Source organism: Belonocnema kinseyi, chromosome 4 (assembly GCF_010883055.1).
Source record: "Belonocnema kinseyi isolate 2016_QV_RU_SX_M_011 chromosome 4, B_treatae_v1, whole genome shotgun sequence".
NCBI lineage: Eukaryota > Metazoa > Arthropoda > Insecta > Hymenoptera > Cynipidae > Belonocnema > Belonocnema kinseyi.
Genome location: NC_046660.1, coordinates 18,068,654 through 18,096,477, shown reverse-complemented (window position 1 = coordinate 18,096,477; position 27,824 = coordinate 18,068,654). Strand labels below are relative to the sequence as shown.

Below are 27,824 nucleotides of genomic sequence, written 5' to 3'. Positions count from 1 at the left end.
TGACTTTTTAACTAAAATTATGGAATATTCAACTGGAATAGTAAATCTTCAGTTAAAAAAAAATCAAAACAAGAAATTCAACAAAATAGCTCATTTTTCAACTAGAGATCAATTTTCTTTGTTTAAAGACTCATCATTTTAATGGAAAATTTATCTCTAGATTAAAAATAAGCTATTTTGTTAGTTTTTTTATTAATTTTTTAAGCTGAAGATATACTATTCCAGTTAAATATTCCATAATTTTAGTAAAAAATTCGTCATTTTGTTTGCAAATTTAATTAATATAATAAATCAATTTTCATTAAAAAACAATCATTTTTAATTTATGAAATTGATTTTTTTTTGCAAAAAGTTCAATATTTTACCAAAGTATTGAATTTTCAAGACAAAAAGACGAATTTTCTGTACAAAACAGTTAAATTTTCAACCAAAAAGATTAAATTTCTACCAAAAAAAGAAAAATTTTCAACAAATTAAATAAACTTAAAACCGAATAATGGATTCTTTAAACTAAAAAGCTCAACTTTTAACCAAAAATGGGATATTATAATTTCCATTCCAAACAATTAAATTTTGATTTGAATAAGAGTTACTGCCCGGGGCTTCAAAACCCTAAAAAACGAATCTTTTACAAAACAGTTAAATTTTCTACCACATAATTCAATTTTCCATTTAATTGTTAAATTTTTAGCCAACATTTTCTACTAGAATTATGAATCTTTATAAAAAAAAAAGAATTTTTAAGAAAGTAGTTGAAATTTTTATCGACGGATTGGAATTATAAACCTAAAAAGATGAATATAATAGTTGATATTTCAACAATTATATATTTTTATCTTAAATAAAACAAAATATAAGTTAACAAAAAAATAATAATTTTCATGAAATTAGTTGAATTTTCAACCAAAAGACAAATTGTCAACAAAATGCGTAAATTTTTAACCAAATAGTTGAATTTTCAGTCTAAAAAAATCACTCATCAAACAAAAATGGAATAAATAAATTTTCATTGCAAAACATTTGAATTTTCTACCAAACTATTGAATTTCAGGCCAAAAGAACAATTTCTTTCCTGCAGCAAATAATTGAATTTTTAACCCGACATTATGAAATTTCAACAAAAAAGTTAATATCTGACGAAAACGTTAAACTTTCAGTTAAAAAAATAGTTCTTACCCCTAAAAAGGGATACTTTAAAAAAGCATTTCAATTTTCAAATAAAGAAATGAATTTTCTACTCAAATTATGAATCCTCAACAACAAAAAATTGCATTTTTAAAAAGTAATTCAATTTTCAACAATAAAATCTTTTTTATTTAAAATAAAAAACAATATAATTTAACCAAAAGGACGAATTTTCGACAAAATGCATAAATTTTTAACCAAATACTTGATTTTTTAAACGGAAATATTAATTTAAAAAAAAATTTTCAACAAAATAGTTAAATTTCCAACCATAATTTTATATTTTTATCCAAAAAAATTCAATTTTCTATACAAAAAATACTAATTGTTAGCAAAATACATATATTTTCTACCAAATAGTTCAATTTAAGCAAAGAGGATTAAATTTCTACTAACGTTACAGGCAAAAAAAAGTAATTTGCAACCAACAAAAAACGAATTTTGAAAAATACAATAAACAAATGTCAATAAAAAAATTATTTTTAACAAAGTGATTTAACTTTCATTTAAGTTTTAGAATTTTCAGCCAAAGAAGATTTTTATTTTAAATGAGAAACAACTGAGCTTAATGAAATGTGATGAATTTTCGAATTAAAAAGATGAATTTTTAACGGAAAAAAATTTTGCTACATTTTTAGAAAAAAAATTAATTTTTAATCAATGAGATCAATCTTCAACCAAAAATTGACTTTTCAACAAAAGTGGTTCAACTTTCAAATAAATAGTTGAAGTTTCAACAAAAAAAAATTTTAATTTAAAATAAGAACAATTAAATTCAAAAATTAATTTAAAAAAAAAAAACAGAATTTGTCTTTAAAAAAAATATATTAATTTTCGAATAAAAAAAAAAGAATTTTCAACTAAAGAAGGTAAATTTTCAACCCATTAAAATGAAATGGTTGAATTTTCAGTAAAAAAGGTATTATTTTTCAACCTTTAAATAAAAAGCACTTTTAATAATTTATCAACTAAAGGAAAACCTTTTAAATAAACACTAAAGTTAATTTTTAATACTTGCAAAATTTTATGACAGTATTTACATTATTTTTTATTTCTAAAGTAAGTTGGAGGCTTGTAATTAAAAAAAAAATATCGTTCGATTTATTTAAAAAACTTACCTCGTGTATTTTCTGAATCTCGATATCAACTGCTTTAATCGAGTGATTATTGGTATCAGCAATGTAAAGTGTTTCGTTGTTAGGACTCAGTGCTAAGCCACTCGGTTCATTGAACTAAAACGAAATTAAAAATACGAAATCAATTTTAAACTCATTTAATGAAAGTTATATTTAGCCTAAAATTAAAGAAATTTAAATGAGATTAAAATCAAATTAAAAATCTTATTTAAAGTCCAATAATCAAATTAATATGCTGAATTAATTTCTGAATTAATTATTTTTTTATTAATTCATGAATCAATAGTTGAATTTTCAACCAAGAAGATTAATTGTTTATCAAAGAAAGATCGATTTTCCACAAAATACATAAATTTTCAACTAAATAGATTAATTTTTTTATCATCAAAAACAAATTTACAAAAAAAAATATATCAAAATGAAACCAAATAGTTTAATTTCAAGTTAAATCATTGCATTTCAACCAAATAGTGGAGTTTTTAAGCAAATTGTTGAATCTTCAAACAAAAAGATTAATTTTTATCGTAAAAGACAAATTTGCAACAAACTACATAAATTTTAAACCAATCAGTTCTATTTTAAGTTGCATTTTTAATCAAAAACACAGTTTAAAAAAAACATGAATCGTAAAACAAATAATTGAAGGTTTAACCAAAAAAAGATCCATATTCAAACAAAGAGTGAATAGTTAAATTTTCGTTAAAGAAAATCATTTTTAATCACAAAAAAACAATTTTCAAGGAAATAGCTGAATCCTCCAAACCGAAACATTATTTTTTAACCAAAAAGTTCCATTTTAACCAAAAAACTGAATTTTTACCAATCAATTTTTTTAACCCTTAAAGTGCAAGGTGGGTCTATGAGACCCAAAGCAATTTTCAAACTCTTATAAACCATACTTAATTCGAAAAATTTGATTAAGTGTCGCCATCTAGATTTCGTTGGAGACGCTAACTGTAAGTAAAGTCGTTTAGCAGACTGCGTCAAGCGTCAGTAGCAGCAACTGCTGAAAGTGGAGGTAAAAAAATCGTGGGGTCTTAAACACCCAGTGTGCACTTAGTGAGTAAAAAAGTCATTTTTGAGCACATTTTTTTTGAAATTTTAATGATTTGTGTTTATTTTCTAACGTAAGTATATGAAATGAAGTGAAATAATTTTTTTTTTCGATTATTTCATACTTTTTTTCTTTATAGATGGCTTATAACTTACGACAGCGCGTCACGCGAGAGCAGACTGTGGATTTGTTTAATAAAATATAGTTGTTAAAATACAGTTATATATGTCTCTTTTTTCAATTTCTTGTATTTTAATAGTATTACATGTCAAAGTTCTTTAATTTTTATAATAACAAATAGATTTAAAAGCAAAAAATCTGATTCATCATTTTATCATAAAATTGACTTTTCAACTATACAAATAAATATAATGTTTGAAAGCACCCATGTTGCAAGATTTTTTTAATGAAAGTACACTATTAAAAAAGTACAGTAATAAATTTTTAGGTTAAAATCATTAAAATTGCATGAGTTATGAATTTCTAAGTAAAAAAAAAAACATTTTTTCACTTTTTTCAATAATTTTTTTAACAAACTTAAAACAAATAAATGGCTATAAAATAAATTCTACATTGTAAAAGATAGCTCAAGCGTAATCGGATAATTTTATTGTGACCAAAAACTCAATAGGGGTTAAACAATACATGATTTAATACGCTGGGGTGTTTAATACCCACGATGCACTTTACCGTGATTTTTACCATGCATGCACTTTGAGGGTTAACTTTCATTGATGCAAACTCCTGTTAAAAAAAAAGAATCCAACGACCAAATTTGGACCACAGCGAATAAACAAAAACAAAAAATTCTATTGCGATCTAAGAAAAAAAATAAAAATATAAAAAAAAATAAAAATTATTTTTAAAAATCATACAAAAATAAAAAAAAGAAAGAAAAATGAGAAGGCCTTCTCATTTTTATTTCCTCTTTTTTATTTTTGTATCATTTTTTTCAGATTGCAATAGAATTTTTTGTTTTTGTTTATTCGTTGTGGTCCAAATTTGGTCGTTGGATTCTTGTTTTTTTTTAACTGGAGTTAACGAATTAACGAATTTGCAACCAAATAGTTACTTTCTTATCCAAAAACATAACCTTTTAACAAAATAGTTAAACTTTGAAATAAGTAGATAAATTTTCAACAAAAAACTAAAAAGTATGGTTATTTTAAAAAAAAAACAGCTGAATTGAATCAAAAAATGTATTTCAAGAAAATTTTTAATTTTTAACCAGAGATAAATTTTTAACTAAAATAATAAATCTTCAACCAAAAAACTTAATTTGTAAAAGGTCGTTCAACCTTAAAACAATTAGAGAAATGTTCAACAAAAAAGATTAATTTTCAACCAAAGAAAGAAAGAATTTTCAACACAAGAATTAAATTTTCAACTAAAATGATGAATCTTCAACTCAAAAAAGATCCATTTTTACTCGAGCGCAAAGCTCTAGAAGAAACAAAGAAAAAGGAAAAATATCTACAAAATTTTTGAGTTTTCCACCCAAAAAGGCAAAGAGATGAGTTTTTAACCAAAAAACAATTTTAGTCAAGACATAAAAAAATTTTACTAAATAGAATTTTTGTATGAAGAAAAAATAGTTCTCTTAAATTTTAATCTAAAAACAACATAATTCCCTTCCTGATCGATTCAACGACTTGAAATGCAGAATCTGCCTAATGGTAAATGGATTCGATCTCCTTTGAAATAATTTGTATAACACTTTTTTTTCAATTAATTTTTTTAACAGAAAATTAATATATGACATTTTTGGTGAAAAAGTAATTTTTTAAATTAAATTTTAATCTTTTTTAGTTAAAAATCTAACTAATTCTTTAAAAATTTATGGATTTTGTTAAAAATTCGTCTTTTTAGTATAAAATTAATCTTCTTGTTTGAAAATTGTTCTGGCTGATTTAGGATTCAACCATTTTTCTGAAAATTCTTATTTTTCAAAATTAATTTATTGAAGTGAAAATTTAACTTTCCATTTTTCGTTAAAAATGTATTAATATTTTTAATTGCACTTCTTTAAGTTGAAAATTATTAAAAATGATATTTTTTAGATAAAAATCAAATATTTGTTTGAAACTTTCTAGATTTTGTAGAAAATTCATAATTTTTTGTAAAAACGTAATACTATTGGTTGAAAATTAATATTTTTCAATAAGGATTCAGTGATTTAAAAAAAATTCCTTTTCAGTTTGTCAAAAACAAATTTCTTTAAAAGAATTTTCGATTCTACTATTTTCGGTTGAAAATTGACCTTTTGTACTTAATAATTCAATTTTTTTAATTTTTCTGTTTTGGCAAAAAATTAATCGTTTTGGTTTAAAATCGACCTTTCTTCGTTAAAGATTGAATTATCTGGAAACAAATTTATCTGTTTTGATGCAGTATTTAGAAATTCAGATATTTGTTTAAAATTCGTTATTTTTGGTAGAAAAATAAACTTCTTAATTCAAATTTCATCTTTGTTTCGAGGATTCTATTATGATATTTAAAAAAAAATTGATCTTTTTTTGTTAAAAATATACTTTTTTTTAAACCATCTTTTTCAACAGAAAAATTAATCTTCGGGGTTGAAAATTCATCTTCTTCATTGAGGGTTCAATTATTACTTTTTTGAAAATACCTTCATAGTTAGTCAAAAATTAATTTATGTAAAATAAAATTGGATATCATTTTTGGTAGAGCATTGATATTTGAAATTAAAAATTTATCTTTTTTAGTTGAAAATTTATCTTTGTAATTAAGAATAAAAATATGAAGTTGCACATTCTTTTTTTTGTTAACAATTAAATTCTTTAACTAAAAATTTAACTCTCCCGCTTAAAAGTTGAATTATGTATCATCAAATAAATCTATTTTAGTAAAATTTCAATTAATTTATTGAAATTTAATTGTTTGTTGTTAAATATTAATTCTTTAAACTAAAAAGGAATTATCCTATTTCTGGTTTTGTAAATTTTTTATTTTTAATTAAAAATTTATTTTTTTCAGTTGAAAACTCTACTATTAGTTTGATAACTGATCTTTTTTATTAGGGTTCAACTATTTTGTTAAAAATTGATAAAAATTCAACTGCATAATTTTAGGATGAAAAATTATATTTTGAATTGAAAATTAATTTTTTCATTTGAAAATTCGTTTTTTTTTGTAGAAAATTATTTTTCTTTGTTAAAATTTGCATTAAAAAAATTAAGTTTCAATCACGAAAAAAGAATTTTCAAGGAAATTGCTAAATTCTTCAAAATAAAACATTAATTTTCAACCGAAAAGTTCCATTTTAACCGAAAAACTGAATTTTTACTAATCTATTTTTTTAAATTTCAATCGAAACGACCAATTTTCAATAAAAGATTTGAATTTTCAACTGAGGCAGATTAATTTTCAACCAGTTATATGTTTTACTTAAAAAATCAGTTTAAAACAATAGAAATGAATTTTCAATCAAAGAAGATTTTTCAGTCAAGAAAGAATAAACTATTTAACAGAATTTTCGAATTTTCATCCATATAGTTGATTTTTTCTACAAAACAGTTGAATTTCTAACAAAAAAAAATTAATTCTGAACAAAAAGTATGAATTTTTAACTAAAAAAGATCAATTTTTAATAAAAAATGGAATAGTTAAATTTTCAACCAAAAAAGAAACCAATTTCCGGCACAAAATTTAAATTTTAAAATAAAGAGATTCATTTTCAACTATTAGTAAATGTTCAACAGCAAAAAAATATTTTTTAACAAAATAGTTCAACTTTCAACCAAGAAGTGGAATTTTCAACAATATACGATAAGTTTTAACAAAAACTGTAATAATTGGTAAATAAAATGAAATTTTTGTAATGAAAATAGTTGAAATTCATAAGAAAAAAGACGCCTTTTCAACCAAATAATTGAATTTTCTAGCAAAATATAAATATTTCAACCAAAAAGATAAAATTTCATACAAAAAATTGAACAAATTTTTTAACAATTAGTTCACATTTCAAACAAGTGCATTAATTTTCAAGCGAATAAGATAATATCTTAACCAAAAATGTAATAGTTTAAGCTTAAAAACAAATTTAATAAAAAAAAGTTTAAATCTACGAAAAAAGTCAAATCTTTAACAAAATAGTTAAAATTTTTAATATATACTTTTTAAATTTCATCTAGAAATATATGTTTTTCAATTATTATTTTTAATTCAAACAATAATTCTGAAAACTTTAAACATGAAAAATGTTTTTTTATATAAACAATATTTGATTATTGTATTTTTCATGCAAGTAGAAATCACTTTTATGAATTGACAAAAATTATTGTTCCCCGAACAAGTCGCCACCCTGATTATAATTTTTTAAAGATTTTTATGTAAGATAAATTTAAATATTTAAAAATGTAATAATTGGCAAATCAACCAACAAAATTTTTAAATCAAAATAGTTGAAATTCGTAAAAAAAGACGAATTTTCAACCAAATAATTGAATTTTCTACCAAAATAGAAAAATTTCAACTAAAAAGATAAATTTTCGTACACAAAATTTAAGTCACATCTTTAGTTCAAAAAAATATATACTTTTAACCGAAAAGAACAAATTGTCAATAAAATAATTAAATTTTCAACAACAAAAAATGCATTTTTTAAAAATTAGTTCGCATTTCAACCAAGCGCATTAATTTTTAAACAAATAGAGGCAATTCTTAACCAAAAATGTAATAGTTTACATTTAAAAAACAAAATTTAATAAAAAAATGTTGAAATCTACGAAAAAAGTCGAATCTTCAACAAAATAGTTAAAATTTTTAATATTTTTTTTTAAATTATAATTTTTAATTCAAGCAATAATTTTGAAAACTTCAAACATGAAAATCTTTTTTTTTATATACAAATATTTGATTATTGTATTTTTCATACATTAATAATAGATAAAATAGAAATAACTTTTATAAATTGACAAAAATTATTAAAATAATGAAAAATTGCATTTTTCTGCAATCATCATTGAATTTCCGGTTTTTTAATTAAATTTCCGGTTCGCCGAACAAGACGCCACCCTGATTATAATTGTTTCAAGATTTTTATGCAAGATAAATTTAAATATTTAAAAAGTGTAATAATTGTTAAATAAAAAAAATGTTAATCAAAATAATTAAAATTTATTACAAAATACGAATTTTCCACCAAATAATTGAATTTTATACTAAAATAGAACAATTTCAACTAAAAATATAAATTTTTATGCAAAAAATTGAATAGTCACATCTTCAGTTTAAAAAAAAATACTTTTCTATGAAAATAACAGATTTTCAATAAAATAATTAAATTTTCCACAACAAAAAAATTCATTTTTTAAAACTTAGTTCACATTTCAACCAACTGCATTAATTTTCAAGCAAATAAGACCAATTCTTAACCAAAAATGTAATAGTTTTCATTAAAAAAAAATTTTTTAATAAAAAAGTTGAAATCTATGAAATTATTTATAATTCAAAGAATAATTTTGAAAACAAAAAAAAAATTTTAATTTTTTTAATTCGACAATTTTCTTTCAAAAAATGTTATAATTCTCGAATTTTCAAATTCGGTAATATGACTAGAAAATTCCCAAATATAAGCAATTGGCTTTTTTCATAAAAAAAAAGTTTATTTCAATATAATTTTAATTTTAATGATATAATTAATTCTATGAATAAATAAAATTTTAATTATTTAAATTCAGTAATTTTATGACTCGGGAATTTTCCAGTGTGGGGAATTTTATTTTTCGTAATTTTTCAGACGTCCGAATTTTCAACCCAAGAAGATGAATTTTCAAGAAAATAATAGAAATTTCGACCAAAAAAGATGAAATATTAAGAAAAAAAAAATCCTGTGATAAATAAATTGAAATTTTGATCATTTTTAGACTAAATAATCAAAGTTGTACCTTATGATCGCTTTTGGATTTTTCCCCACCGTACAACGTTGTACAATTTCCAGTAGGATCGACTTTTTTAATTTTGTGATTATAAGTGTCAGCTATGTAGACTAATTTTCTAGAAGAGTCCCAAACAACTCCGAGTGGATGCTGAAGTTTTGCTGAATACTGAACTCCATCGACGTCTCCAAAACAATGCAAATTCTGTTAAGCAGAAAATTAATTCTGAAATTTTAATTTTTTAATTTAAAATGGTAAATAATTATCAGGCCAACGATTTTAATTCATGACATTTATTATAAACATTTTTTAACAAAAAAGAGAAAAATATTGCAAAATTAATTAATTTTCGAATAAAATAGACGAAATTTCAAATCGAATATTTAAATTTTACACCAAAAAGATGAATTTTCAACTAAAATGATGAATATTTATTTGAAATACTTGGATTTTCAAACAAAAAGTTTGATTTTCCTAACAAAAAATTCATTTTTTCAGCAGAAGAATTTTCAACAGAAAATGGATAGTAAAATATTTAATTAAAGAAAAAAAAATTTCAACCTGAATGATGAATTTTTAACCAAATGTGTGATTAATCAGGAATCCAAATTAAATTTTCAGTAAAAAACTTTAAAGATCAACCAAAGAGATAAGTTTTCAAATAAAATTCTTTCTGCAAAAAATTATTTTTTTCACAAAATACGTGAATTTTCAATGTAATAGTTGAATTTTTAATTTAAAAAATAAAATTTTTTTACCTTTTTTCAACAGGAAAAGATCAATTTTCAATTATGAGCTGAATAATAATTAAATTTTTAGTCAAAAAATAAATGTTCAACCACAGAAATTATGTTTAACTAAAACTATGGAAAATTCAACAAGACTAATAGTTAAATTTTCAGTTAAAATTTTTAACAAAATAGGTAAATTTTCGGCCAAAAATTCCTTTTCATCCAAGGAAAAAAGAATTTTCAATCAAATAGGTCATTTTTCCAACCAAAGAATTAAATTTTCAGAAAATAAATTTTCAAAGAATACAATCATTTTCTGTAAAAAAAATTATTTTTTTTTAAATACGTGAATTTACAACAAAATAGTAGAATTGTTTATTTAAAAAATACCAATTTTCAGCCATATTATTGAATTTTCAACTAAAAAATATCATTTTTTAAGCATGAGTTGAATAAATAAATTTTTTGTCAAAAAATAAATGTTCAACCAAAGACATAATTTGTAACTAAAACTATAGAATATTAAACAGAACTAATAGTTACATTTTCGGGTTGAGAAAAATAATTTTCAACCAAAAAAGAAATAAATTTTTAACAAAATAGTTCAATTTTCGGCAAAAAAATCCTTTTCATCCAAAGGAAAACAAATTTTTTATCAAATTGATCATTTTTTTAACCAAAGAAGTGATTTTTTAATGACAACAATGCATTTTCAAAGAATAAGATCATTTTCTGCAAAAAAATATTTTTTCACAAAATACGTGAATTTTCAACGAAATAGTTAACTTTTTAATTTAAAAAGTCAAATTTTCTGTCATATTATTGAATTTTCAAATAGAAAAAATCAATTTTGTACCAAAAATTAAAACGACGAATCTTCAAGCTAAAAAAAATTAATTTTTAACAAAAGAGTTTAACTTTCAAACAAGTAATTTTTTCCAAGCTAAAAGATGATTTTTTAATTAAAATGATTAATATTTAACTGAAATACTTGCATTTTTAACCGAAAAGTGGAATTTTTGATCACGGAGAATTAATTTCAAAGAATGAGATCATTTTCTAGAGAAATTTTTTTTTTTAACCAAAAATGTAACAGTTAAATTTTTATTTGGAGCAATTAATTTTCAACCAAACTGATGAATTTTCAACTAAAAAAATTAATCTTCAACTGAAATTATTCAATTAAAAAAAAATGTTTACTAAAAAAGATAAATTGTCAACCAAAACTGAAATAATTAAGTTTTAGTTTATAAAAAATCAATCTTTAACTAAAAAAAAAGTATTTTAAACAAAAAAATATCATTTTTCAACCAAAAGGTAAATAAATAAATTTTTAGTCAAAAAATGAATGTTTAACCAAAAAAGAAACAAATTTTCAACAAAGTGATTAAATTTTCGGAAAAAAAATTACTTTTAATCCAAAGAAACAAGTAGTTTTCAATCAAATAAATCATTTTTTTCAACCAAAGAAATTAATTTTCAATCAAAACGATGAATTTTTAACTAAAATTATAAATCTTCAACTGGAATAGGTGAATTTGCTACCTATTAAAAAGATCAATTTTTAATCATAAAGATTAATTTTTTACAAACAGACGAATTTTCTATAAAGTATATAATTTTTCAAACAAATATTTTGAATTTTAAATAAAAAATATAAATGTTCAGCCAAATAGTTGAATTTTCATTTTTAAAATATCAATTTTCAACCAACTATTCTATTGGAATCATTAAATTTTTAGTTATAAAAATTATTTTCAACAAAGTATTCACATTTTCAAAAAAAAAAAAAAAGGAATTTTAAATTACAATGATGAACTTTCAGACAAAAAAATTAATTTTTAACAGCAGAATTTAACCGCAAGTAGCTAAATTTGTAACTACAAAAAATATAAATTCCCAACGAAAAATGTAACAAAATTTTCTATTTTAATTCAGAAAAGCTTTTTTTATTTATAAGAGGGAACTTTCAAATTGTCACGAATTCTGACTTGGAACAGGGATTTTTAAATTCAATGTCAAAAATTACCTATTCCAACCAAAATAATATTTCTTCACGGAAAATCTATTTTTTTTTTTAATAAAAACGATAATTATTATATAAAATTAAGTTAGTGAAAAAAATCTCACAGAGCAAAAAATGTTTAAAAGTTTTTATCATAATGGAAAATAATAAAAATTCAAGAATAAATAATCTGACAAATCTGCGACTGTAGATAAAGTAGAAATCACTTTTATAAATTGACAAAAATTAATAATAAAATAATGAAAAATTGTATTTTTCTGCGATCAGCAGTGAATTCCCAGTTTTTTAATTAAATTCCCCGTTTCCCGAACAAGTCGCGACCCTGACTATAATTTTTTTAAGATTTTTATGCAAGATAAATTTAAATATTTAAAAAATACCGATGGATTTTTGTCGGCTCCACAGACTGCAGAAACTTTTCCATCTTCGAGATGAACTCTTCTAATCGTGCTACTCTCGCTATCAGCAAAAAAAACTGATTTTAGTTCCTGAGAAACTGCAAGACCTGAAGGCTGAGCCAAATTTGCTGCGTGAGGATAGGCGTTGTTTCTATTTTCTTCTTTTCCACTTCCGACAATCGCTGCACAAGTTCCGGCTTTGTACAGCCTTTTTTTAAAATATTTTTTAATATTTAAATCGAAAATTTTATGTTTTAAAGCTTTCGGGTGACCCAGAAAAAGTCTCGCAGACCCTTTTTAACAAAACGTTCATGTTTCCTAACATATTTTTAAATCTCACATTTAATAGGTTATTTTACAATGTAATAAATGGAATTTATTTATTTTAATGAAATGCAACAACCAGACTTTTTACAGAATTTTTCGGACCATTGGAAAATCCCGAAAAATAAAATTCCCGAACAGTTTATATTATTCAATTTTAAAGTTGATGAAAAATAAAATTCCTGAAAAATGCATTTCCCGATTAATAAAATTTCCAGAAAATAAAATACCCACACAGTTTATTATATTACAAAATTGAAAAATTCCGGAAAAATAAAATTTCTTTACGCTGTAAAATTCCAGGAATTGAAAATTTCAAAATAATACAATTCCGAATTATAAAATTTCCGAAAAATGAAATTCCCAAACATTTTATGATATTACCGAATTTTAAGATTCCCTAAAAGTAAAAATTTTTTACACTGTAAAATTCCCAAATAATAAAATTTCCTAATAATAAAATTCCTGATTAATAAAACTTCCGATTTATAAAATTTTCGAATAATAAAATTACCCAATAATGAAATTCCCAAACAGTTTATAATATTGCCGAATTGAAAAATTCCGGAAAAATAAAATGTCTTTACACTGTAAAATTCCAGAAATTTAAAATTCCAGAATAATAAAATTTGCGAAAAATAAAATTCCTAAGCATTTTATTATTTTGCCGAATTGAAAAATTTCCGAAAAATAAAATTTGTTTACACTGTAAAATTCCAGAAATTTAAAAGTCCCGAATAATAAAATTCCCAAACAGTTTTTAAAATTACCGAATTGAAAAATTCCCGAAAAATGCAATTTCTGCACACTGTAAAATACCAGAAATTGAAAATTCCCGAATAATAGAATTTCTAAATAATAAAATTTCTGTATAATAAAATTCCCGAATGATAAAATTCCCAAACAGTTTATAATATTACCGAATTGAAAAAAAAACGAAAAATAAAATTTCTGCACACTGTAAAATTCCAGAAATTGAAAATTCCAGAATAATAAAATTTCTAAATAATAAAATTTCCGAATAATAAAATTCCCGAACAGTTTATAATCTTTCCTAATTTGAAAATTCCCAAAACTGCAAAATTCCTGAAATTAAAATTCCTGAATTATAAAATTCCCAAATAGTAAGAAAGTTTCCGAATAATCAAATTGCCGAATTATAAAATTCCAGAATAAAAGAATTGCCGAATTGGAAAATTCCCGAATAATAAAATTCTCAAACAGTTGATAATATTGCCAAATTAAAAAATTCCCGAAAAATAAAATGTCTTTACACTGTAAAATTCCAGAAATTTAAAATTCCAGAATAATAAAATTTGCGAAAAATAAAATTCCTAAGCATTTTATTATTTTGCCGAATTGAAAAATTTCCGAAAAATAAAATTTGTTTACACTGTAAAATTGCAGAAATTTAAAAGTCCCGAATAATAAAATTCCCAAACAGTTTATAAAATTACCGAATTGAAAAATTCCCGAAAAATACAATTTCTGCACACTGTAAAATTCCAGAAATTTAAAAGTCCCGAATAATAGAATTTCTAAATAATAAAATTTCTGAATAATAAAATTCCCGAATGATAAAATTACCAAACAGTTTATAATATTACCGAATTGAAAAAAAAAACGAAAAATAAAATTTCTGCACACTGTAAAATTCCAGAAATTGAAAATTCCAGAATAATAAAATTTCTAAATAATAAAATTTCCGAATAATAAAATTCCCGAACAGTTAATAATCTTTCCTAATTTGAAACCTCCCAAAACTGCAAAATTCCTGAAATTGAAAATTCCTGAATTATAAGATTCTCAAATAGTAAGAAATTTTTCCGAATAATAAAATTGCCAAATTATAAAATTTCCGAATAATAGAATTGCCGAATTGGAAAATTCACGAATAATAAAATTCTCAAACAGTTGATAATATTTCCAAATTAAAAAATTCCCGAAAAATAAAATGTCTTTACACTGTGAAATTCCAGAAATTTAAAATTCCAGAATAATAAAATTTGCGAAAAATAAAATTCCTAAGCATTTTATTATTTTGCCGAATTGAAAAATTTCCGAAAAATAAAATTTGTTTACACTGTAAAATTCCAGAAATTTAAAAGTCCCGAATAATAAAATTCCCAAACAGTTTTTAAAATTACCGAATTGAAAAATTCCCGAAAAATACAATTTCTGCACACTGTAAAATTCCAGAAATTGAAAATTCCAGAATAATAAAATTTCTAAATAATAAAATTTCTGAATAATAAAATTCCCGAATCATAAAATTCACAAACAGTTTATAATATTACCGAATTGAAAAAAAAAACGAAAAATAAAATTTCTGCACACTGTAAAATTCCAGAAATTGAAAATTCCAGAATAATAAAATTTCTAAATAATAAAATTTCTGAATAATAAAATTACCGAATAATAAAATTCCCAAACAGTTTATAATATTACCGAATTGAAAAATTCCTGAAAAATGAAATTTTTTCACACTGTAGAATTCCAGATATTTAAATTTCCAGAATAATAAAATTTCCAGAATATTAAAATTTCCAAACAATAAAATTTCCGAATAATAAAATTCCCGAACAGTTTATAATCTTTCCTAATTTGAAAATTCCCAAAACTGTAAAATTATTGAAATTGAAAATTCCTGAATAATAAAATTCCCAAATAGTAAGAAAATTTCGGAATAATAAAATTACCGAATTATAAAATTTCCAAATAAAGAATTGTCGAATTGGAAAATTCCCGAATAATAAAATTCTCAAACAGTTTAGAATATTGCCGAATTGAAAAATTCCCAAAAAATAAAATTTCTTTACACTGTAAAATTCCAGAAATTAAAAATTCTAGATTAATAAAATTCCCAAACAGTTTATAATATTACCGAATTAAAAAATTCCCGAAAAATATAATTTTTGCACATTGTAAGATTCCAGAAATTGAAAATTCCAGAATAATAAAATTTCTAAATAATAAAATTTCTCAATAATAAAATTCCCGAATGATAAAATTCCCAAACAGTTTATAATATTACCGAATTGAAAAAAAAAACGAAAAATCAAATTTCTGCACACTGTAAAATTCCAGAAATTTAAAATTCCCGAATAATAAAATTTCCAAATAATAAAATTTGCGAATAATAAAATTCCTAAACATTTTATAATATTGCCGAATTTGAAAATGCCCGAAACTGTAAAATTCCCGAAATAGAAAATTTTCAAGTAATAAAAAGCCCGAATTATAAGCTTCCCGATCAATAAAATTTCCGATTCAGAAAATTTTCGTATAATAAAATTACCAAATATTGAAATTCCCGAACAGTTTATAATATTTCTGAATTTGCAAATTCCTGAATAATAAAATTCCCGGCTAATAAAATTCTCGAATTAGACAATTTTCGAATATTATAATTTCTGAAATGAAAAATTCCTTAATAATAAAATTCTCATACAGTTTATTATATTAACAAATTGAAAAATTCCCGAAAAATAAAATTTCTTTACGCTGTAAAATTCCCGAAATTGAAAATTCCCGACTGATAAAACTTGAAATAATAAAATTTCCGAATTAAAAAATTTCCGAATAATAAAATTCCTGAATTGGAAAATTCCCGAATAATAAAATTCCCAAATTATGAAATTCCCATACAGTTTATAATATTACCGAATTGAAAAATTCCCTAAAAATAAAATTTCTTTACACTCTAAAATTCCAAAAATCGAAAATTCCAGAATAATAAAATTTCCAAATTATAAAATTTCCGAATAATAAGATTCCCGAATAATGAAATTCCCGAACAGTTTATAATATTGCCAAATTTGAAAATTCCCAAAACTGTAAAATTTCCAAATAATAAAATTCCCAAATTATAAGCTTCTCGGTTAATAAAAATTCCAATAAAGAAAATTTTCGAATAATATAATTACCAAATAATGAAATTCGCGAACGGTTTATAATAGGGCCAAATTTTAAAATATCCGAAGTAGAAAATTGCCGAATTTAAACAATTAGAGACTTTTTCATAAATATTATTTATTTATTAAAAACAGTTATCAAAATATTTGTATTCAAGAAACAACTATTTTTAATGTTTAGGGCTTCTAAGATTTTTATTTGAATTTAAAATAATAATAATTTTATAAATATATAATTCTGGAAGAAGTTTTTTCCGATTATTCTTATTTTAACTTCAAATAATGATATTAGACACTTTAAACAATAAAAATATTTCATTATTTCAGTTTTAAAAAATTATTAAAATTTATTTTTAAAAATATGCCCGCTCGTTTTCGTGCGTTAAATGCGTACACTTTAACTACATTTTTTCGAATATCATAAATTTTGTAACTTAAATCGAAAACTGTGATTTAAACTTCTGAGAAATTACAGCCATAAATTGTAACTACAATTTTTTCCGATTTATTTTTAAAGAAGGTTCTCAAAGCACATACGGCTTTAACTACAGCAAAATAATTTGTAAATCTTGTTCAAATATACTAAAAACAACGCTTCAAACTTACTGATCTCTTAAAATAAAAAATGTATTGATATTTCTTAACCCATTAAATTTTTTTTCCTTTTTTTGAAAATTTTCAAAATGTGGAAAAGCATATAACTTTTTTAAATTTAATGGAATTTAAAAATGTCATTAAGATAATTTGCAAGTCTTTTTTCCGTGTACCAGAAAATTTTACAAACATTTCTAAAACTCATAAAAAAACTTTTATTCAAATTTTGAAAAAGCTTGAACTTTTTGAATTATCGCCTGATTGAAAAATTTAACTGGGATAGTTGCTCAATATATTTGATATCTAGTGACGAATTTAAATATAATTTCCTAATCTATTAGAAAAAATTTTTTTTTTATTTTTCCAAATATTTTCAAAATTTTCAAAATTATATAACTTTTATCATTTTCATCGAAATGGAAATTCTTATTTGGATAATTAGCAAGTCGTCTACCCATCTATAAGAAACTTTTAAATTTTTTTCTAAAATTTGAAGAAAAAAATTGTTTTAAATTTTGAAAATGCTTTAAATTTCTCAATTTTGGTTCGAAATATCTGCTTAACGAACTTTACCTTCATTTTAGAAACCTTAAGAAGTGTATCAAAGGCTGACTCGATTGGAAATTTTATTATGCGGACATTTTATTATATGGAAATTTTATTGTTCTAGAATGTTCGATTTCTGGAATTGTACAGTGTGAAGAAATTTTATTTTTCTGAAATTTTCAAAGTCGGTAATATTATAAAATGTTTGGGAACATTATTATTTGGAAATTTTGTAATATGGAAATTTTATTATTCTGGAACTTTCCATTTCTGGAATTTTACAGTGTAAAGAAATTTTACTTTTTGAGAATTTTGCAATTCGGTAATATTATAAACTGTTTGGGAATTTTATTATTCGGTAATTTTATTATTCAGAAATTTTATTATTCTGGAAGTTTATAATTCTGGAATTGTACCGTGTGAAAAATTTTATTTTACGGTAATTTTCAAATTCGGTAATATTCTAAAATGCTTGGGAACTTTATTATTCAGAAATTTTATTATATGGAAATTTTATTATTCTGGAACTTTCCATTTCTGGAATTTTACAGTGTAAAGAAATTTTACTTTTTGAGAATTTTGCAATTCGGTAATATTATAGGCTGTTTGGGAATTTTATTATTCACAAATTTTATTATTTGGAAATTTTATTATTCTGGAAGTTTATAATTCTGGAATTTTACAGTGTGAAAAATTTTATTTTTCGGGAATTTTCAAATTCGGTAATATTCTAAAATGTTTGGGAACTTTATTATTCGGAAATTTTATTATACTGGAATTTTCAATTTCAGGGATTTTCCAGTAGAAAGAATTCGGCAATATTATACATTCTTCGGGAAATTCATTATTCGGTAATTTTATTATTCAGAAATTGTATTATTTGGAAATTTTATTATTCTGGGAGTTTATAATTCGGTAATTATATTATTTGAAAATTTTCGATTTCGGGAATTTTACAGGTTCGGGAATTTTCAAATTCGGCAATATTATAAACTGTTCGGGAATTTCATTATTCGGGAATTTTATTATTCGGACATTTTATTATATAGAAATTTTATTGTTCTAGAATGTTCGATTTCTGGAATTTTACAGTGTGAAGAAATTTTATTTTTCGGGAATTTCCAAATTCGGTAATATTCTAAAATGTTTGGGAACTTTATTATTCGGAAATTTTATTATATGGAAATTTTATTATTCTGGATGTTTCAATTTCTGGAATTTTACAGCGTGAAAAAATTTACTTTTTCTGGAATTTTTCAATTCGGTTATATTATAAACTGTTTGGGAACTTTATTATTTAGAAATTTTATTATACTGGAATTTTCAATTTCGGGAATTTTCCAGTATAAAGAAATGTTATTTGTCGAGAATTTTCCGATTCCACAATATTATACACTATTCGGGAATTTCATTATTCAAGAATTTTATTATTCGGAAATTTTATTATTTGGAAATTTTCGATTTGGGGAATTTTCAAATTCGGTAAGATTATAAACTGTTCTGGAATTTTATCATTCCGGAATTTTCTTATTTCTTAAATTTTATTATTTGGAAATTTTATTATTCTGGAATTTTCGATGTCTGGAATTTTACAGTGTAAAGAAATTTTATTTTTCGGGAGTTTTCAAATTCGGTAATATTATAAAATATTTGGGAACTTTATTATTTGAAAATTTTATTATATGGAAATTTTATTATTCTGGAACTTTCAATTCCTGGAATTTTACAGTGTGAAGAAATTTTATTTTCCGGGAATTTTCCAATTCGGTAACACTATATACTGCTGGGGAATTTTATTATTCGAGAATGTTATTATTCAGAAATTTTATTATTTAGAAAATTTATTATTCTGAAATTTTTAATTTCGGGAATTCTACAATGTCAAGAAATTTTATTTTTTTGTGAATTTTCCAATTCGGTAATATTACAAACTGTTTGGAAATTTTATTATTCGTAAATTTTCCAATTCGGCAATTTTATTATTCAGGAATTCTCAATTTCAGGAATTTTACAGTATTTCGGATATTTTATAATTCGGCAACTTTCTTTCGGGAATTTTCAAATTCGATAATATTATAAACTGTCAGGGAATTTTACAATTCGATAATTTTATAATTCGAGAATTTCACAATGTTGGGAATTTTATTTTCCGGGATTTTTCAGTCGTCCCGAATCTTTAAAAATTATGAAGGGTCTCGCATTTCCGTTTTTGAGAAGAAAGCTTATTCTATCTGATTTTACTTCAATTGCTACTTTTAATATATTTTTTACTATGGCATAATTGGAATGTATTAATTTTAGTGAAACAAATCACCCAACCTTTTCACAGAATCGAAAACAAAATATTTAAGGGTCTAGCAGGAAAATTTTCAAAAAAAATTCTTATTTTAATTTTCGCTGATAATGAATTATTTTACTCTGCAATATTTAAACTACATTGCTTTTAGTGAAATAAATCACCCGGATTTTTGGCAGAATTCAAAAATATAAATTTAAGGGTCACTCAAACCCATTTTCGGAAAAAGCTTTTTTTTTTAATTTCTGCGACTAAAGGATTTTTTTTTACTTTGTTTTACCTAGACTGTATTGGTTTTAGTAAAATGCATCACTCGGATTTTTGACAGAATTTAAAAAATATATTTAAGGATCTCCTAAACCCATTTTAAAAACCAGCTTTTTTATAATATCCGCTGCTAAGGGATTTTTTTACTGTGGCATACCTGGACTGTATGGCTTTAAGTAAAATATATCAAGCGGATTTTTTACAGAATTTTAAAAATATATTTAAGGGTCTCGCAGACCCATTTTCGAAAAAAAATCTTTTTTCAATTTCCACTGCTAGAGGATGTTTTTGCTTTGGCTTACCTGGACTGCATTGTTTTTAGAATATTTAAGGGTCTATCTGACCCATTTTCGAAAAACGCCTTTTTTAATTTCCGCTACTAAAGGATTTTTTTACTTTGGCTGACCTGAACTGCATTGATTTTAGTAAAATACATCACCCGGATATTCGACTTAATTTTTTAGAAATATTTAAGGGTCTCTGAGACCCGTTTTTGGAAAAAATTATTATTTTCCAATTTCTATGTTGATGGATTATTTTCCTTCAGCATATTTGAATGGTATTATTTTTAGTGAAACTCACCACCCAGGTTTTTGACAGAATTAAAAAAATATATATTGAGGGGTCTTGCAGACCTATTTTCAAAAAAATTACTTTTTTTTAAATTCCCGTTCTTAATGGACTATTTTAATTTGCCATATATGTATTCAGAAGTAAAATAATAACAGCAGTAATTAAAATACAAAAGGTATTTTTTGTTGCAAAAATGGGTCTGCGAGACCCCTAATTTTTTTTTAATTCCGGAAAAATTAAGGGGCCATAACAACGTCAAAATGAACAATTTTTATGTGATTCATTTTAGAAAAAAGCATTTTCTGGGCCACCCTGATAGTGATAAAGCCTAGAAATAAAAAAAAAACTTCCTACTTTTTCTTCCACCAAATGGTGTCTTCTAGAAAGAGGGCCCAGATTTGATGGAGACCAGCAATCGCGATTAAAAGAACAGGAATGCTGCGTTCATCTTGATTATAATTATAAATTGCCACGTCCCAGGGAGACGAAAGAACTTGATCTTTTCCCAGTTTTCCACCAGAATAATCGTGTCCTTGAACTCCAGTTCCTGCGACAGTCGTTACGACTTTTTCCACCAAGTCTATCTGAAATTTTTTTAATTTTTTATTTTAAAAATATAGCGGTTTCAAAATTCTGGGAGGATTGAAAAATTTCGAAAAATAATTATCCCTACACAGAAAAATTGCCGAAAAAGGAAATATTCAAAATAGATGATTCCCGAAATAAATAAATTTACGAAATATAAATATTCAGATTTAGAAAATTCTCTAATAAAAAGATTTTCTTGAAAAATTCGTAAAATTTTCGAATTTTAAGAGTCTTGAATAACACAATATTCGACAAAAAATTGCCGAATTTTAAAATATCATATGATGCAGAATTTTCAACACTAGAAAGTTATCGAATTCAAATCATTTAAAAAAATTGTTTGCCAATAAATAATATTTATTCTATAAAAATAAAATAACGGAATATTTAAACCAAAACATTTTTTTCGATGTTCAATGTATTTCATTAAATTAATTTTGTTTGAATTTGAAAGAATAATAATAATTGAAAAAATATATTTCTTAATGCAAAAAAAAACAATACAAGAACAAGATTAGAGCAAGAATTTATTATTCATTAATTAAAGAAATAATTTTACACTATGTACATTTAAAAAAAAATTAGTTGATAAATTTTTTATTATCGTTATTTCAAGTTTAAGCAATAATTTTTAAAAATACAATAAACATTTTAAAATGTCTTCTTTTATCACAATATTTCATTATTGTATTTTTAATGAATAGATGATACTTATTGAAAGAAATTTTTTGGGAATACTAATAAATCCTGAAAAATAAAATTCCCGACGCTATAAAATTCTCAAATTGGAAAATTCCTCAATGATAAAATTCTGAATTGCTGAAATGCTGAATTGAATCTTGCAAAGTTTATTTGGAAAATCTTATTCGGTTCAGGGAAAATTTACGGAAAAATTATTTCCTTCGTTCGAGGCGCTAGTGTATTTAATTTTTTAAATAAAATATTTATGGGATTATTTTAATTTTAAATTTAAACAATAATTTTAAAAAATTAACACTAAAAGAAATTTTCGTTGATAAAAACATTCGATTATTATATTTCTAACATATACACAATATTATTAAACAAAAAAATTGTATTGCTTAAATTCGGCAATTTTCCTCTTTGGATATTTTATAATTCGGCAACTTTCTGCCGGAAATTTTATTATTCGGAAATTTTCGAATTCGCGATTTTTATATTTCAGCCATTTTTTAATTCCTGGAATTCTATTATTCGGGAATTTTCCATTTTGGGAATTTTATTCTTCGGGATTTTTCAGACGTCCCATAAAAATTTAAAATAATAAAATTCCCAAATTAGAAAATTTCCTAATTAAAAAATTCCCTAATAATCAAATTCCTGAATTGGAAAATTCCCGAATTTAAACAATCAACCTTTTTTATTTATTAAAAATAAACTGATAAAATTATTCAATATTATCAATGTTTAAAGCTTCTAAAATTATTGTTTGAATTTAAAATAACAATCACTGAAAAAAAATTCATCCAGAAATATATTTTTTACTATTGTTGTTATTGTAAATGCAAATAACAATTTAAGAAACCTCAAATATTAAAAATATTTTTTTTTTTTATAAAAATATTTAATTTTTGTATTTTTAATGATAAATAATATTTGTAAAAAAAATTATTGTTTAAGTTGGAGAATTTTCTGTCGGGAATTTTCAAATTCGATAATATTATAAACTTTCAGGAATGTTATTATTCAATAGTTCCAATTATTTTAATTGTTTAAATTCTGTAATTTTCTAGTGTCAAGAATTTGAAAGTGTCAGATATTTTATAATTTGTCAATTTTCTGTCAAAAATTTTATTTTTCGGAAATTTTACAATTCGGGATTTTTATATTTTGGCAATTTTATCATTTCAAATTTTATTTTTCTGTTTTTTTTATCCAATTAATTCTATTCAAGTTCAAAATATCCTACTAAATAATTATTGAATTTTAAACCATTTTCATTGATATTAATGGAAAATTAAAGAAAAATTCTTGTCAGTTTGTGCATTTTTTAATTCGAAAAGGGCTTTTGAATCATTATTCAATTCTAAACAATCTTCACTATTGCTACCATGAAATATAAAAAAAATCTGCAATTATAATTATATTATTTGTATTAATAGGCAAAAAAATTCGTATCAATTCATAAATTTTATATTCTTAAATGATTTTTCAATTATTATCGAACTCCAAACAATTTTCGCCACAATTTTTAAAATATTTGTTTAATTCTGGAATTATAATCATATTATTTTTATCAAAAAAATAAATTCATATCAATCTCCAAATTTCAAATTTTTAAGGGGCTTGACAATAATTATTGAATTAAAACTGTCATAAATATTATTATGAAATTTTTTAAATTCTGGAATTATAATAATTTTATATTTATTAGTAAAAATCATTTCGTATCAATTCGAAAATTTCTAATTCGTAAAAGGCTTTATAATAATTATTGAATTCTCAACAAATTTTATTAATATTATTATAAAATTTAAAAAATTCTGGCAATATAATCATATATTTATTAGAAAAACTTGAATTCGTCTTCATAAGTTGTTAATTTGTAAATAGATTTTCAATAATTATTGAATCCTGAGCATTTTTTAAAAATATTATAATGAAATTTAAACAAAAGTCTTCAATTATAATCGGAACGACTGAAAAATCCCGAAAAAATAAAATTCCTGACACTAGGGAAATCCCGAAAAATAAAATATATAAAGTAAAAAGTTCCTGAAATTATACGATTTTCAACCCTTTAAAAATACCGACAGTTCGAATATTTTATAATTTAAAGAATTTTATATTTCGAATATTTTGTTTTTCTGGATATTTCCGTCGCTCAAATATTTATAAATATATTTTCCTTAAAAAATCTTCAAAAAGTATGCAAATAATAATTTTTTATATGTCCTTTTCACGGAAAAATTTACTTTTTTCGAAGATTATCATATTTTCCGCGCAAAAATTTAGTTTCTGTAAACTGTATTTATTTTTTAATAATTTTACTAAAATTGATAGAAAAATTTTTTTCAGATAGCAGGAATCGAACACCTAAACTTCAGGCTACGCAGCCGAAGCGCTATTGCATGAGCTGCCGGCTGATAGGTCAGTTTTTCAAAATTCCGCGACTTGTCCCATTTTTCCAGTTCTTGTAATAACCATCATAAGTAAAATATTACCTTACGAATTGCATGATTTTCATTGTCAGCAACAAAAATCCAATTTCCAAGGATACAGACACCCTGAGGTGCATTGAACCTCGCATTTTCAAAATTTCCATCTCGAAAAGCTGGTGCGTATCCTCCAATTATAGTTTCTACTTTTCCGTGTTTATCCATGATTAAAATTCTGTTATTTCCGCTGTCAGAAACAAGTAGTTTTTCCCCATCCTGGGATTCTAATACGCATATTTTTCCAGGGAATAACAAATTTCCTTTGGAAGCTGGTAAAAGATGCTGGACGGATTTCAGAGGCAGGGGGTGATTCAAAATTTCATTTAGAGATTTAAAATAAGAGAGGGCTACTTTTATGTAGAGGAATAAAGATTCTCGGTGGCCTTCTCCAACGAGGACGAATAAAGGTTGTGCTTTTGGACCTGAAAATTGTATATTCAAACATTTTCATTCAATATTCCTTCTTCTAAAATATTTTTTTATTAAAAATTGACTTCACTGTGAGTAGTATAGCTAGAGTATTATAGCTACGAATCTGCATTACCGACCGATGGTAATTACCTGACGTTGGTAACTTAAAATGGAACAGAACCTTACTCAGTCAGTAAGTGGCTCAGTACAGTCATCGCTATACAACTATTATAAAATAAAATAGTACAGCAATAATAAATCATTGATGAAATTTATCAAAAATAATTATTTATATCATTTATTATTGTTTATAACAATATTTTCTTAAAATGAGCAACAAAGTTGTGTATTTTTCTACATTCTTCAACTTTTATTCGGCTTTCAAGGAAAAATAATATTCAATATAATCCATGAAGAATAATTAAAAATATTTCAACACTTGAACCTTATTTTAGAAAATAATAACAAGGAACAAGAAAAAATGGTTGATTCTCATTAATGTTTATAAATTACATTTCTATTTGTTGATAACTATAAAGATCCGTAAAAAAGTTGGAGAATATAGAAAAACCCAAAAGTTTCTAAGCTAATTCTTTAAAAAGATGATAATAAACAATAGGAAATTGTGTAAGCAATTATATTTTTATAGTTTCTTGATTATAATTTTTGTATTTAAATAAATAGCAAAAGATAAAAGAAAAGTTGATAAATTTAGAAAAACCGCAACTCTGTAAATTAATTCTGAAAAAAATGTAATAATAGACTATAACAAATTGTTTAAATAATTATGGTTGTTAATGTTGATTGATTATAATTTATATATTGCTAGAAAATTTACCTTTTTGGTTGAAAATGAACTTTTTTTTTGAAAATTCAACTTTATTGTTGAAAATTCATCTTTTTGTGTCAAAGTTCAACAAATTGGTTAACCAATTTTTCTCTTTTGATTACAAAATCTTTTTTACTTTAAAATGTAACTATTTTTGTTGAAAATTAGCCTGTTTGGTTGAAGATTTAACTATTTTCTTGTAGATTCTTCTGTTTGATAGAATTAAATTGTTTCAAAATTAAAATTTTTTAACTTAAAAGTTAAAATTTGATTGGATGAAAACTCATCTTTTTGGTTGAAAATGTAAGTATTTTGTTGAAAATTCGTTTTCATGAGTGAAAATTAGTTGTTTAACTGAAAATTTAATTATTCCATTTTTTTATAAATAGATGTCTTTTTTAGTTAAAAATTCAACTGTTTCGTTAAAAAAGTCATCTCTTTTAGTAGAAAATTAATTTTCCTGTTTCAAAATTCCTTTTTTTTTGCAGTTGAAAATTAATTTTCTCATTTAAGAATTCGTTTTTTTAGTAGAAAATTAAACTAGTTGGTATAAAAATCAACTGCCTGGTTTAAAATTAAATTATTTGTTAAAAATTCATACATGTAGAAAAATTGAAATTGTTTAGGTTTCTTTTTAAAAATGATTATTAAAAATAATAAATTGATTAAAAAATTTGCTTAAAAATTCAACAATTTAGACGACATTTTTTCTAACTTATCTGAATAATCTTTCTTATCAACTCTTGATGAAAATTCGTATTTTTATATATAAAATTGAAACATTTTTTTATTGAAATATTAATTATTCCTTTCTTAAAAATTCATTTTTTTCCTCAGAGATTTATAATTCTAGTTTGAGAATTCAATTTGACTATTTGACTGAAAATTCATGTATTTTGTTGAAAATTTACCACTTTCGTTAAAAATTCAACTATTGCATAGAAAAAACAAATTTTTGGTCAAAAGTCGATTTTTTTAACTGCAAAATTAACTCTTCTACTTGAATCTTTATTGTTTTTCTTGAAAATTTAGCTATTTTGGCAAAAATTTCATCTGCGAAAAAAATGCAATTATTTATGGTAGAAAGTTTATTCTTCTTGGTTTATTATTTAGCTTGAATTTAATTTTTTTGTTGAAAATTTATGTCTTTAGTTTCACAATAAAACTACCTTGGTATAAAATTGATCTGTTTTGGTTACAAATTTTATTATTTGTTTGAAAATTGAATTATTTTATTAAAAAGTAATTATTTTTGCTTCAAAATTTAATAGTTTAGTTGAAAATTCGTCTTTTATTTTAAAATTCAAATATTTGGTTCGAATTTTGTTCCTTTCTTCACAGAAAATTCTTCTTTTTTTTAATTCAAAATTTTATCAAAAATTCGTCTTTTTAGCTTGAAAATTCAACAATTTGGAAAATATTCGGTTTTTTCTCTTATCAGAATAATCTTTCATAATTCAGAATTTAACTATTTTTATGAAAATTCTTCTTTATTATAAGAAATTGAAACCTTTTTTGTTGAAACATCAATTATTGCATTTTTTTATTGAGAATTCAATATTTTTTATTAAAAATAGTTGAAAATAAAACTTCTAGTTCAAAAATCCTTTTTTTTAGTGGCAAATTCAACTATTTTGGTGACAAATTCCACTATATGGTTTAAAATAATTTTCAGGGTGGCCGTTTTAATCCAAAAAAAAAGTTCCCGGTCATTTCCCGGTTTTTCCCCGGTTCGCAAACATTTTTCACGGTCAATGAAATTTAAAAAAGAAACACTAAAGCTAAACAATTTTCCACTTGAGGTAATAAAAACTGAGCTGCAAATGAAAGCACTCAAAGTGGAACTGTTAAATTTTGAACTTTTAAAATTGAA

At 23.1% G+C, this 27,824-nt stretch overlaps 1 protein-coding gene across 1 annotated transcript in view; it reads right to left on the bottom strand.

Annotated features, from left to right (window-relative positions):
- LOC117171770 (NHL repeat-containing protein 2) overlaps window positions 1-27,824 on the bottom strand; it is a 51,346-nt gene that overhangs the window by 5,853 nt on the left and 17,669 nt on the right. The window contains exons 4-8 of the mRNA XM_033359377.1: window positions 24,718-25,133; window positions 21,299-21,528; window positions 12,413-12,638; window positions 9,285-9,479; window positions 2,304-2,417 (exon numbers count right to left, since the gene is read on the bottom strand). Coding sequence (XP_033215268.1) covers window positions 2,304-2,417; window positions 9,285-9,479; window positions 12,413-12,638; window positions 21,299-21,528; window positions 24,718-25,133 — 1,181 coding nt within the window. The remainder of the gene's footprint in view (window positions 1-2,303; window positions 2,418-9,284; window positions 9,480-12,412; window positions 12,639-21,298; window positions 21,529-24,717; window positions 25,134-27,824) is intronic.